The sequence below is a fragment of the Scyliorhinus canicula genome, chromosome 2 (genome assembly GCF_902713615.1).
Source record: "Scyliorhinus canicula chromosome 2, sScyCan1.1, whole genome shotgun sequence".
NCBI classification, from domain to species: Eukaryota; Metazoa; Chordata; class Chondrichthyes; order Carcharhiniformes; family Scyliorhinidae; genus Scyliorhinus; species Scyliorhinus canicula.
The window spans coordinates 163,269,553-163,284,242 of record NC_052147.1 but is presented as its reverse complement, the minus strand read 5'-3'; the positions used below and the strand labels follow the sequence as shown (position 1 = coordinate 163,284,242).

The window sequence follows — 14,690 nt, the reverse complement described above, 5'->3', positions numbered from 1 at the left end:
TCCTCCGGGTGCTCCGGTTTCCTCCCACAGCCCAAAGATGTGCGGGTTAGGTGGATTGGCTATGCTAAATTGCCTGTAGTGTCCTAAAAAAAAAAGTAAGGTTAAGGGGGGGTTGTTGGGTTACGGGTATAGGGTGGATACGTGGGTTTGAGTAGGGTGATCATTGCTCGGCACAACATCGAGGGCCGAAGGGCCTGTTCTGTGCTGTACTGTTCTATTCTATTCTATTACATTTCGCTTTTGGCCTCTTTGATCACGTCTCCTATTTGCTTTGCCTTAGCGGGATGTCTTACAGCCAATGTTAAATGGTGTTCTGAAGTTGAACCCATCTTAAAAAGTGTGGTGAATTATAAACCTAGTAATTCACGCTGTGTTGTATCATATGTATTGTGTCCTTGTGAGCTCTGTATACGAGCCGTTGCACGGCTCTGCCCATAGGGGGAGATGAGGAGTTTGTACTGGGCTCCACTCTTGGCTCTGCCCATGGCTCCGCCCATGGCTCCACCCATGGCTCCGCCCATGGCTCCTCCCACTAACCGGAAGTATAAAGATCTGCAGTTGTGAGCCTGCTGCCAGTTCATCTCGTCGCAGGCAGGCTCAGTTGTAAGACTATTAAAACCACTGTTCACTTCCAATCACGTGTCTTGGGAATTGATGGTCTCATCAATTTAATAGTCTTAGGAAACTTGAAGAAAAAGACTATGGAAGCAGCCCTCAAACCTGACCGACTAGAACTTGACCCGCAGGCTGCAGAGGCGAAATAAATCTTTCTACACTGGCTCAGATGTTTCAAGGCCTATCTGGCTGAATCAAGCACCTCGGAAACTACGGAGGAGCAGAAACTCAGCCTACTGCACGCAAGGCTAAGCCACTGTATCTCTACTCAACTTTATAGTACTACCTCATAGAACATAGAACATAGAACAGTACAGCACAGAACAGGCCCTTCGGCCCTCGATGTTGTGCCGAGCAATGATCACCCTACTCAAACCCACGTATCCACCCTATACCCGTAACCCAACAACTCCCCCCCTTAACCTTACTATTAGGACACTACGGGCAATTTAGCATGGCCAATCCACCTAACCCGCACATCTTTGGACTGTGGGAGGAAACCGGAGCACCCGGAGGAAACCCACGCACACACGGGGAGGACGTGCAGACTCCACACAGACAGTGACCCAGCCGGGAATTGAACCTGGGACCCTGGAGCTGTGAAGCATTTATGCTAACCACCATGCTACCATGCTGCCCTATACCTCGTATACGGCGGCCCTGGCCATGCTCGATCGAATGTATGTGAGGCCCACCAACGAGGTCTACGTGCTCCACATTTTTATGACCCGCCGCCAGAGCCCCCTGAGTCGCTGGACGAATTCCTGCGCGATTTAAAAGCCTTAGCTCGGGACTGTAATTATCAAGCTGTATCAGCCGACCAGCATATGGAGCTTGCTGTCCGAGATGTGTACGTGGCAGGGCTCAGGTCAAACTATATGCGCCAGCGGTTGCTTGAAAAAGGGGCCCAGAACTTGGAGGACACTGTAGAGTTAGCTACAACCATGGAGGTCTCGTTCTGCAGCCTCACCCCGTTCCCCGTGGACCAAGCGACCCCATCCTGGGCCCCCGGCTAGTGACTGCCCCAGTCCTGCGCCGCGCGGCCACCTACATACTACGCAGCCCCAGTGTGCCATTTTGTGGGCAGCCCCAACACCCACGGCAGAACTGCCCAACCCGCTATGCGACCTGCAGCAACTGCGGTCGTAAAGGACACTATGCCGGGGTCTGCCTGGCGAAGAAATCCCCCTGTCCAAACTCTCCCGCAGGCCAGAGCACTCGCTTCCAAAACTCGCAGGCCCGCAGGCCCCAAAATGCTGCGGCCTGTATGCCGACTCCGCCCCCACCCGACGCGTGCAACTCATGGGGGCCGCCATCTTGGCAACCCTCCTCCACGCGGCCGGCCACATTCGACTCATGGGGGCTGCCATCTTGGGCGCATCTTCCTCGCCGCCCACCACGTGCGATCCACGGGGGCGGCCATCTTGGGATCCATTCTCTTCAAACTCTGAAACTCACCTCGGAGAGAATGACCTCAGCGGACAGTCATCACGGGGCTACTCCAGCACAGCTGATCGAGCCGCCGACTACCCGCAACTCAGCACAGTCACGTTGGACCAGTTGCGTTTGAAACACTTCTGCAACTCGATGATGACCGTTAAAATCAACGGGTACAGTACACCGTGCCTCTTCGACTCCGGGAGGATCAAGAGCTTCGTACACCCAGATCTGTTAAGACGCTGTTCGCTCCCTATTTTCCCTGCACGGCAAACGATCTCACTCGCTTCGGGCTCACACTCTGTTCACCTCCAAGTTCGTACCGTCGCGACCCTAACGATTCAGGGTGCCACCTACTCGAACTTCCAGCTGTACGTACTCCCCGAACTCTGCGCCCCACTCTTACTGGGACTCGACTTCCAGTGTAACCTCAAAAGCCTCACACTCAGCTTCGGCGGGCCCTTGCCCCCACTCACTATCTGCAGTCTAGCGACGCTAAAAATTGACCCCCCTCCACTCTTTGCCAATCTCACTCCAGACTGCAAACCCGTAGCCACTCGCAGCAGGCGGTATAGCCTGCAGGACAGGGTGTTTATCAGAACCGAGGTCCATAGGCTCCTACGTGAGGGGATCATAGAGGCCAGTAATAGCCCCGGGAGAGCTCAGGTGGTGGTCGTCAAGACCGGGGAAAAATTCCGAATGGTAGTGGACTATAGCCAGACCATTAATCGGTTCACGCTCTTTGATGCGTATCCCCTCCCCAGGATTTCAGACATGGTGAATCAGATCGCCCAGTATCGCATTTTCTCCACGGTGAATCTGAAGTCTGCATACCACCAGCTCCCAATCCGCCCGGAGGACCGCCACTACACGGCGTTCGAGGCAGATGGCCGCCTCTTCCATTTCCTCCGGGTTCCCTTTGGCGTCACGAATGGGGTCTCGGTGTTCCAACGAGCAATGGACCTAATGGTGGACCAGTACGGGCTGCGGGCCACGTTTCCGTACTTGGATAACGTCACCATCTGCGGCTATGATCAGCAGGACCACGACGCTAACCTCCATCGATTTCTCCAGACTGCCCAGAAACTCAACCTCACGTATAACACGGAGAAATGCGTTTTCCGCACGACCAGGCTAGTCATCCTCGGCTATGTTGTGGAAAACGGAGTTTTGGGCCCCGACCCGAACCGTATGCACCCCCTCTTACAACTTCCTCTCCCTCATTGTCCCAGGGCCCTCAAAAGGTGCCTGGTATTCTTCTCGTATTATGCCCAGTGGGTCCCTCAGTATGCGGACAAAGCCCGCCCACTATTTAAGGCAACACTCTTTTCTCTGTCAGATGAGGCTCGCCAGGCCATTACCTGCATCAAGGAGGACATCGCCAAAGCGGCCATCTGGGCGCTGGATGAATCCGTCCCCTTTCAAGTGGAGAGCGATGCCTCAGAGGTCACTCTCGCAGCCACACTAAATCAGGCAGGGAGACCAGTCGCATTTTTCTCCCGAACCCTCTCCGCTTCGGAACTTCGACACTCCTCAGTCGAAAAGGGAGCACAAGCCACCGTGGAAGTTATACGTCACTGGAGGCACTACCTCGCAGGTAGGAGGTTCACCCTCATCACCAATCAAAGATCGGTTGCCTTCATGTTTGACAACTCACAAAGGGGCAAAATTAAAAATGATAAGATCCAACGGTGGAGGATCGAACTCTCCACCTACAAGTACGATATTATGTATCGAATGGGGAAGCTCAACGAGCCCCCAGATGCCCTGTCCCGTGGCACGTGCGCCAGCGCGCAAGACGACTGCCTGAAAGCTATCCACAATGACCTCTGCTATCCGGGGATCACCCGGCTTGTCCACTACATCAAAGCCCAAAATCTGCCTTTCTCCACCGAGGAGGTAAAAGCCATCACCAAAGATTGCCCGATCTGTGCGGAGTGCAAACCGCACTTCTATAGACCAGACAGGGCCCACCTGGTAAAGGCCTACCGGCCCTTTGAACGCCTAAGCATCGATTTCAAAGGGCCACGCCCTTCGACCAATCGGAATGTGTACTTCCTCAACGTCATCAACGAGTTCTCCCGCTTCCCCTTTGTTATCCCGTGCCCCGATATGACCTCCCACACAGTCAACAGAGCCCTACACAGTATCTTCACCCTGTTCGGTTTCCCCAGCTACGTACACAGTGACAGGGGTTCGTCCTTTATGAAATGAATGAAATAAAAATGAAATTAAATGAAATGAAAATCGCTTATTGTCACGAGTAGGCTTCAATGAAGTTACTGTGAAAAGCCCCTAGTCGCCACATTCCGGCGCCTGTCCGGGGAGGCTAGTATTGGAATCGAACCGTGCTGCTGGCCTACTTGGTCTGCTTTAAAAGCCAGCGATTTAGCCCAGTGTGCTAAACCAGCCCTTATGAGCGATGAGCTGCGTCAGTACCTGCTCGACAAGGGCATCGCCACGAGCAGGACTACCAGCTACAACCCCAGGGGGAATGGGCAGATGGAGAGGAAGAACGCGACGGTCTGGAAGACTGTCCTACTGACTCTCTGGTCCAGGAATCTCATGACCTCTCACTGGCAGGAGGTCCTCCCTGACGCGCTCCATGCTATTAGGTCCCTCCTATGTACAGCCACCAACCAGACCCCTCACGAGCGGCTATTTGTTTTTTCTAGGGGCACTACCACCGTGGTTTCGCTCCCAGCATGGTTGAGGACACCAGGCCCGGTTCTCCTCCGGAAGCACGTCCGGGCACACAAAACTGACCCACTCATGGAGAGAGTGCTCCTACTCTACTCGAACCCCCAATACGCCTTCATCGAATACCCTGAAGGCCGTCAGGACGCTGTTTCCCTCCGGGACCTGGCGCAAGATCCAATCTCACCACTACTACCGCCGAGGTACCCCTCACACTACACCCAGCACAACCCTCCGTGCCCTGTGCCCCCGCACCTACAGGGTCACTGCCCGTTCTCCATGCCCCCGCGCCTATGGGTTTCCGGTGCTCCCCGATAGCCAGTCGAACCAGTCGGGTACGAAGCTTGGACCGAATCACCCCCAGAGTCTACCATCGTACCCTCATCAACCGCCACCACACAGCCACCAGAAGAGGCTGCAACCCCGGTGCTTCGCTGATCCCAAAGGACGACTCGGCCGCCGGACCGGCTCAATTTGTAGGCCCATCACCCCCGCCGGACTTGATTTTTTTACAGGGGGTGAATGTGGTGAATTATAAATCTGGTAATTCACACTGTGTTGTATCATATGTATTGTGTCCTTGTGGGCTCTGTATACGAGCCGTTGTGCGACTCTGCCCATAGGGGGAGATGAGGAGTTTGTACTGGGCCCCACCCTTGCCTCCGCCCATGGCTCCGCCCATGGCTCCTCCCACTAACCGGAAGTATAAAGATCTGCAGTTGTGAGCCAGTTCATCCTGTCGCAGGCAGGCTCAGTTGTAAGACTATTAAAACCACTGTTCACTTCCAATCACGTGTCTTGTGAATTGATGGTCACATGAAAAAGGTCCCTCTGACTATGGGTCAACTGTACTAACATTCCTAATCCCACAACACCAAATAAGAAAAAGAAGTGACATGCAATGATGTCTGCTTTCCTAAGTAATATTGCGCTTGTAAAATGTATGCGTGCTCATCCTCATGAGCATACCAAGCTGTGCACTGGGTCACTACATTCTCTCTTCTGGACTCTATCAGGTGTTTTAAAGCTGTGCCCAAGGTTCATGAACCTTTTTAAAGACTTCCTGCAGTTTTTTTTTAACAGTGGTACTGTCAGAGTTAACGTTCAGCTGCCAGACACAGGATGGGTGCAGACTCAGAAGTTATTGAATTCAGCAGCTGGTGAGCTGGTTCGTATTTGAGACAGTTCTATAAACATTCCATTATCAATGCAATGTATTACCGCTCCTAATTTGCAGTGTCTGTCTGCCTAATAGGGGAACATGTTGCTTGGTGGTGTACATCCTTCCTGGGGGTTAAATGCTTCTTGGCCCCTTGCATGATAGCCTCTGTCCCTCTATTTGCTAACCAGTGTTCAAGGGACTCATTTTACTTCATTCAGATGATTATCATTATTGGGAACCCAGCCCCCATTTATACCGGGTGGGACTGCAATCCCATCCTTCAAAGCTGGCCAAGATGCACCATAAGAGTATTTTAGAAGCAGCAAAACATCCCCGGGAGGGGAGTGTAAATACCACACATTTAAGTCAATTTCCAATGATTGATTTTATGGGCATTAGTTATTCTTAGAGACGTATATTTTTCTTTGTCAATTCAGAAAAGATCAACTGTCTGCTGCAGAACATAAGGGGGTGGAGAGTGGGGTATAAACTTGGAATGATGCCATTTGCATCTCTTCACTGGATCTAAACTTATTTTGTTCAATTACTTTTATTCGTAAAGGCATTTTTTTTCTTTTAAACTGATTTTAATTTTCAATGTTTCAGTGCTTTAGAGAAATCTCAGCACAAATCACTTAAATTATAATCTCGGACTCACAATAACAGATGACAAAAATGCAACCCACTTAGCATTTAATGCTTTGACTAAAATTAATTGGTTAAACAAAATGCACAGATTCTCACAGCTGGTAAATATCACAGTTAATCGTTAGCCTTACCTCATGGCTACAGACAAATCTGTTGCATTTTTACCTTAATCTTCTATTTACTCCCTGTTATTTTTTTGTTTCGAGAGGGGCCATTCCTTTTACATAGAATTTAAAGTGCAGAAGGAGGCCATTCGGCCCATCGAGTCTGCACCGGCTCCTGGAAAGATCACCCTACCCAAGGTCAACAACTCCACCCTATCCCCATAACCCAGTAACCCCACCCAACACTAAGGGCAATTTTGGACACTAAGGGCAATTTTGGACATTAAGGGCAATTTATCATGGCCAATCCACCTAACCTGCACATCTTTGGACTGTGGGAGGAAACCCACGCACACATGGGGAGGATGTGTAGGTTCCGCACAGACAGTGACCCAAGCCGGAATCGAACCTGGGACCCTGGAGCTGTGAAGCGATTGTGCTATCCACAATGGTACCGTGCTGCCCACAATTTAATTCCTAATTTTAATTCCTAAGGGGGACATACAGGTTTTCCTACCTCATTCCATTGCTTTACGATTGTTTCTTTTCATTTTCTTACTCATTTTGACTCCCTTAACTGTCTTCTTCAAGGAGTTCACCTTCTTTCCAGCCCTGGATGTCTTTACCAAGGCTTCGGGGTGACCTGTGAGGGGGTGTTATCCTCTAAACATTGCCCCATAGAACTTCCACCCTGGGAAAGAGCGCCTGCCCATCTACTCCATCTAGGCACCTCATAATCTTGTAGACCACTATCAGGTCACCCCTCAACCTCCGTCGTTCTAATGAAAACAGTCCGAGTCTATTCAGCTAATACCCTTCATGCCAGGCAACATCCTGGTAAACCTCCTCTGCACCCTCTCCAAAGCCTCCACATCATTCTGGTAGTGTGGCGACCAGAATTGTGCACAATATTCAAAGTGGTGCCTTACCAAAGTTCTATACAACTGTAGCATGACTTGCCAGTTTTTACACTCAACGCTCCATCCAATGAAGACAAGCATTCCATATGCTTTCTTGACTACCTTGTCCACTTGTGCTGCCACTTTCAAAGATCTGTGGATCTGCACGCCCAGATCTCTCTAATTTTCTATATTCCTAAGAGTTTTGCCATTTACTGTATGTTTCCCCTCTATGTTAGACCTACCAAGATGCATTACCTCACATTTGTCCGGATTAAACTCCATTTGCCATTTCCCTACCCAAGTCTCCAACCTATCAACCTATCTATGTCCTGGTGACTCTAAAAATGTCAAGTGTGGGGGGAGAATGCTTGTGTATGACATTAGTATAGAAGGTCAGCCATGATTATATTGCACAGTAAGAAGTCTTACAACACCAGGTTAAAGTCCAACAGGTTTGTTTCAAACACGAGCTTTCGGAGCACTGCTCCTTCCTCAGGTGAATGGAGAGGTATGTTCCAGAAACATTTATATAGACAAAGTCAGAGATGCTGGACAATGCTTGGAATGCGAGCATTTGCAGGTAATCAAATCGTTACAGATCCTGAGAGAGGAATAATCCCAGGTTAAACAGGTGTGAATTGTCTCAAGCCAGGACAGTTGGTAGGATTTTGCAAGTCCAGGCCTGATGGTGGGGGGTGATTGTAATGCGACATGAATCCAAGATCCCGGTTGAGGCCGCACTCATGCGTGCGGAACTTAGCTATAAGTTTTTGCTCGGCAATTCTGCGTTGTCGCGTGTCCCGAAGACCGCCTTGGAGAACGCTTACCCGGAGATCAGAGGCTGAATGCCCTTGACTGCTGAAGTTACAGTGCTCCGAAAGCTCGTGTTTGAAACAAACCTGTTGGACTTTAACCTGGTGTTGTAAGACTTCTTACTGTGCTCACCCCAGTCCAACGCCGGCATCTCCACATCATGATTATATTGAATGATGAAGCAGGCTCAAAGGGCCGAATGACCTACTCCTGCTCATATTTTCTATGTTTCTATGTCATAAGAAAGCATCTAATTCGCTAATGCCCGTTAGGGAAGATGGGCGGCATTCTCCCCTACCCGGCGTGACGGGGGGTCCCGGCTTAGGGGAGTGGCGCCAACCACTCAAGGGTCGGGCCTCCCCAAAGGAGGGGAATTCTCCCCACCTTTGGGGGCCAGCCCCGCGTCGGAGCGGTTGGCACCAGAAGACTGGCGCAAAAAACCAGCGCCCCCGGCAGCGGGGCTGGCTGAAAGGCTCTCGCCGGTCCGCGCATGCGCCGGCAGTGACGTCAGCGGCATCTGGCCGCTGACGTCATTGCCAGCGCATGCGCGATGTGGGGTTCTCTTCCGCTTCCGCCATGGTGGCCGCGGAAGGAGAAATAGTGCACCCACGGCACTGGCCCGGAGTCTGAGCGGGGGGCCCCGATCGCGGGCCAGGCCACCGCGGGGTTCGATCGCCCCCCCGCCCACCCCAGGACCCCGGGGCCCGCTCGCGCCGCTCATCCCGCCGTTCCAGAGGTGGTTCAAACCTCGGCAGCGGGAGAGGGCTCCCAGCGGCGGGACTTCGGCCCAGCCGGGCCGGAGAATCACCGCAGGGGCCTCTCCGATCGGAGTGGCGAGATTCCGCCGCCGCCACTTCCCGGGTGGCGGAGAATCTCTGCCACGGCGGGGACGGGATTTTAGGCGGCCCCAGGGTCGGAGACTTTCGCCTGGTATTTTTCTGTTCTTACCTGGTCTGGCCTACATGTGACTCCAGACCCACAACAATGTGGTTGACTCTTAAATACCCTCTGAAATGGCCTAGGAAGCCACTCAGTCAAGGGTAATTAGGGATGGGCAATAAGTACTGGCCTAGCCGGTGATGCTAAAATTCCATGTATGAACCTTAGAACCAAAGAAAGCTACCGTGCAGAAATAGGCCATTCAGCCCATCATATCTGTGCTGGCCAGGAAAGAAAAAAACGAAACTCATTGTAATCCCATTTTGCAGCCCTTGGCCTGTCGCCTTGCTGATTACAACACTTTACATGCAAATCCAGGTACCTTTAAAACGAGTTCAGCATTTCAGCTTTAACCACCAATTTAGATAGTGAATTCCAGATGTCCCCCCACCATCTGGGTGAGAACGCTTTTCCTCATGTAATTCATCTACCAAACATTGTAACCCTATGCCCCCCCGGTAACTGATCTCTTCACTTGGGGAAATAAGTCTTTCCCATCTATCTTGTCTAGACCCCACATGAGATTACTAAAGTTTAGCTTTTCAGTAGTCGAGTGGGAGTAGGGTTGAGAGATCAGAGGTTGCATTTCATGGACAGAATGAACTCAGTGTGGACGTGAGGGGAGAAAGGAGTGAAACCAGAGAATGGTGCAAGTTCAGGGCAGGGTGAAGATTGGCCCCATGGACTAGGAAGTTGCAGAATCAGCTGATTCGATGATTTCAATCTGAATTAGAAAGCGGTCTGTAAGCTCCTTAAATTTGGCGGAACCTTGTGATGTCCTTTGTTCATCAAACACTCTGAGCCAATCAGGTATTACATAAACCAAATTGAATTTTTGAAACAAAATTTTTTTATTCACTGTCTATTGGATTCTCAAACATTTGGATCAGATTTGTATAGCCTCGCTCTGGCAGGATTTTCCAATCCGGTTGAAATCAATGCACATTTGACTGATGGCCACATTTTACAGCGCCACCCATGTTATGACAGGGTTGAAAACTTGTATCCTTAAAATATTTTTCTGATGACCAACTGGGTTTACCAATGTAAATATTTACTGTTATTTCATCTTCAATTTCTGCAGCCAGGAAAAAGGATATTGTCTTCCTAATCGATGGCTCTCCTGGAATGGGAAGATCATTTCTCCAAGTCCGCAGTTTTCTTAATAAAGTAATCCAGGAGCTCGATATTGGACCTGACAAAGATCAAGTTGCTGTGGTACAATACAGTTCTGATTCAAGACTGGAATTTGGCCTCAATACTCATTCAACTAAAAATGAGGTTTTAAATGCATTGAGAACGCTGAGGCTGAAAACAGGAAGGCCCCTCAACACTGGTGCTGCACTGGACTTTGTCACAAGGAATGTCTTCACTCCATCTGCAGGGAGCAGGAGCGATGCTGGAGCTTCACAAATCCTGGTGCTCATCACTGCTGGGAAATCCAGAGATTCTGTTGGGCGGGCAGCAAATGCAGTGAAACAGGCTGGTATTGTGCCCTTTGCCATCGGAGCCAAGAGTGCCGACACATCGGAGCTACGACAGATCGTGTTGAATCCTGATTCTGTTCTGAAACTGGGAGACTTCCAGGAATTGCAAACTACTCAACGAGAGCTACTATCGAAAGTTAGAGCAGTGTCTGTGATTGAAGAACCAATCCCTCCAACTGAAGGTAAAGTCTTTGCCCAATGTATTTGCACAGTGAGCACAAAACCATTAAATGTGATTATAGTTTAAGCAATGTTTCCCAGAGTAGTGTATATTGATGACAGACACAAGTAATATAATTTGAGGCTGAGTCTTTTCACTACTTCAAATCAAACATGATGAATCGCTCTTTGAAAATAGGACAGGTGAGAAGGAAATCAATATAAGGGCAGTTTCTGACCTGTATTTCTGATTGGTAGCTTTGCACATCAGAGTGGATATTGGAATTCCAGATAAACTCTTCACTTGTTTTTCAATTGTTAACATTATTCCATGCATTGTCATACACAGACCCACCCACATTCACTCACTAACATGGTATGCTTCCCCGCTGGATCGACAAAGTCAGATCAAGAGCCTGACATTATAAGTGAGAAGTTTCCAATTGGAATCTGGCTTTCACTGCATGCTGTGGTGTTTTAACTCCAGCAGGCATATTTTGTCGTTCACTTGTCCCCCAACTGGAAATCAGCCAGAGTAACCAGCTTGTGATTAGGTGGGAGAGTGTAATGTTCTTTTCGGATGGCCTGATTTATATTACAAGAACACTTGTAGCTAAAGCTACAAATGATTTATTAACATTAACTGTGGGTAAACTATATACAAAACAGCAGTTGAATAACAGTCAGAACAAGCACCAGCCACCTCTCTCCAGCTTCCTCCAGCCAGTCTGACTCTAACATTCACTTATATACTAGTGAGACTCCTAGTGGTCAGCTGGTGAATTACAACACAATTATGGGGCGGATTCAGCGGGAATTGGCAGGGCAGGCAACTCCGGCGCCGAGGAGTGTTGTGAACCACTCCGGCATCGGGCCGCCCCGAAGGTGTGGAATCCTCCGCACCTTCAGGGGCTAGGCTGGCATCGGGGTGGCTTGTCAGCTGAGAATTGCTTGAGTCGGCCGGCAGGGAAAGGGCTTGGCGCCACGGCAACTGGCACGAAAGAGCCTCCGCTGGCCGCGCGAGTCGGCACATGCACGGGAGCGCCAGCATATGCTGGCGTCATCCCAGCACATGCGCAGGGAGTATTCATCTCTGCAGCGACAATAGCGGAGGACCACAGCGGCCGAAGCAGAAGAATAGAGTGCCCCATGGCACAGGCCCGCCCATGGATCGGTGGGCCCCGATCGCGGGACAGGCCACTGGAGGGGCACTTCCCGGGGCCAGATTCCCCTGCACCCCTCTGAGGGCCCCAGAGGCTGCCCGCGAAGCAAGGTCCCGCTGGTAAGTACCTACTCTAATTTACACCGGCAGGATCAGCTGAAAATGGGGGCCACTCGACTCATCTCGGGCCGGAGAATCACCGGGGGTGCTCTGCCAGCAGCCGCCGACTGGCGCGGTGCGATTCCCCCCCCCCCACCAAATCCCTGGCGCTGGAGAATTCGGTAGCCGGTGGGTGTGGGATTCACGCCGCCCCCCCCCCCCCCCAGCAATTCTCCGACCCGGCGGGGGTTCGGAGAATCCCGCCCATGATATCTCTAAGATGTGGAGATGCTGCCGTTGGTCTGGGGTGAACACAGTAAGAAGTCTTGCAATACCAGGTTAAAGTCCAACAGGTTTGTTTCAAACACTAGCTTTCGGAGCACTGCTCCTTCCTCAGGTGAATGAAGAGGTGGGTTCCAGAAACATATACCTAGACAAAGCCAAAGATGCAAGACGATAATTTGAATGCAAGCATTTGCAGGTAATAAAGTCTTTACAGATCCAGAGAGGGGTAATCCTAGGATAAAGAGGTATGAATTGTCTCAAACCGGGACAGTTGGTTGGATTTTTCAAGCCAGATGGTAGGGGGTGAATGTAATGCGACATGAATCCAAGGTCCCGGTTGAGGCCGTACTCATGTGTGCGGAACTTGGCTATAAGTTTCTGCTCGGCGATTCTGCGTTGTCGCGCGTCCTGAAGGCTGCCTTGGAGAACACTTACTTGAAGATCAGAGGCTGAATGCCCTTGACTGCTGAAGTGTTCCCCGACTAGAAGGGAACATTCCTGCCTGCCGATTGTCGCGCGATGTCCTTTCATCTTTGTCCAGCGCTTGCATGGTCTCGCCAATGTACCACACTTCGGGACATCCTCTCCTGCAGAGTATGTGGTAGACAATGTTGGTCGAGTTGCATGAGTATGTACCGCGTAACTGGTGGGTGGTTTTCTCACATGTAATGGTGATACCCATATCGATGATCTGGCCCGTCTTGCAGAGATTGCCTTGGCCGGGTTGTGTGGTGTCGCTGTTCTGAAGGCTTGGTAGTTTGCTGCAAACAATGGTTTGTTTGACGTTGCACGGTTGTTTGAAGGCAAGTATTGGGGGTGTGGGGATGACCTTGGCAAGATGTTCATCTTCATCGATGACACGTTGAAGGCTGCAAAGAAGATATCGTAGTTTCTCCGCTCTGGGGAAGTACTGGACGACGAAGGGTACTCTGTCGGTTGTGTCCCATGTTTGTCTTCTGAGGAGGTCGGTGCGGTTTTTTGCTGTGTGCTCGGGTCAGAGGATGACAGTCATTTTCCATCACAGCTGTCTCCAACATCCTCCTCCATCCCAGAGACACTCACCGTGGTTGGGCATGTTAGTGAGTGTCCTGACTGCCCATTGATTGTGTCCTACTCTGAGTGTTCATTGGTTGCATGTTTGCATATCATGACATCTCCCCCTTTTTTTAGATGTGTATATATATGTGAATGTGTCTGCTCACCACCCAGTTGAGGCGGTACAGCAGATGGAGGTAGGAACACCCGAGGGGACGTACGGTCAGAGGGCGGGCCGACACACGGAACAAGCTGCCATCCAGATGGGTCTCGGGCTTCTGGAACAGACAGTCCCATCCATGATGCACATGCAGTTGAAGAGCCAGGGACTACATGAGGGTTGACACCGAGCATCCAGCATCTGCAGGTGCAGTTAGGGAAGTCATATCATGTGCAGCGGCAGAGGGTGGTGCCGACAATGCGTGCCACCTGTTGTGTTATGCTGCTTTGGATAAGACAGGCTGCTACTTGATGCAGTCTTAACTAAAGGATGCTCCAGACTCTGAAATGAGTTCAATGTGTTTATTGAACTGTTAACACAATTCTCAAATGAGTTTGCCTCTCTGCTAATCTAACTGTAGTAACTCAGTCTAACTGTGCCAGCTTGCTCTAAGCCACGTGCTGGAGTATGATGCTGCTGATCAACCCTGTTTAACTCTCTAGATGTCTGTCTGTGAAAAGAGGCAGGGTTTGAGTGCTTCATCCTTTTTATAGTGTTTATGACATGCCCCCTTGTGGTGATGCCACCTCTGAGTGTCCTTTGCATATCATGACATCTCCCGCTTTTTTTTTTAGATGTATATACATGTGAATGTGTCTGCCTAATGTGGCTGACTGAGGAATACAGAGCAGAACAAAAAAAACCAAAATGCTCATAAGTCCAGTCTCTGAGGCTTGCATCTGATCCTCGTCCACTGCCGGAGAGGTGGTAGAGGGGATGACGGTGTCTTGACAGGCGAGTGGGAGGCACGACTGGTGGCCTCGTGGTTCGAGGTGTCTGGAAGTGGCAATTCGACATGTGGAAATGGAGGGGAAAGTGGTTGTGGGCAAGCAACTTTTTGCAGTGCCCTTCGATTCTTTCGCACAATGGAGCCATCAGCCATACGTATTACATAGGATCCAGGCACGGCTTGTCGAACAAAAATA

The 14,690-nt window shown here is 50.6% G+C and overlaps 1 protein-coding gene across 5 annotated transcripts in view; it reads left to right on the top strand.

The window, feature by feature from the left end:
- col6a3 (collagen, type VI, alpha 3) overlaps positions 1-14,690 on the top strand; it is a 294,343-nt gene that overhangs the window by 35,664 nt on the left and 243,989 nt on the right. For all 5 annotated transcript variants that reach the window (XM_038788414.1, XM_038788411.1, XM_038788403.1 and 2 more), the window contains exon 3: positions 10,402-10,986. In XM_038788414.1, coding sequence (XP_038644342.1) covers positions 10,402-10,986 — 585 coding nt within the window. The remainder of the gene's footprint in view (positions 1-10,401; positions 10,987-14,690) is intronic.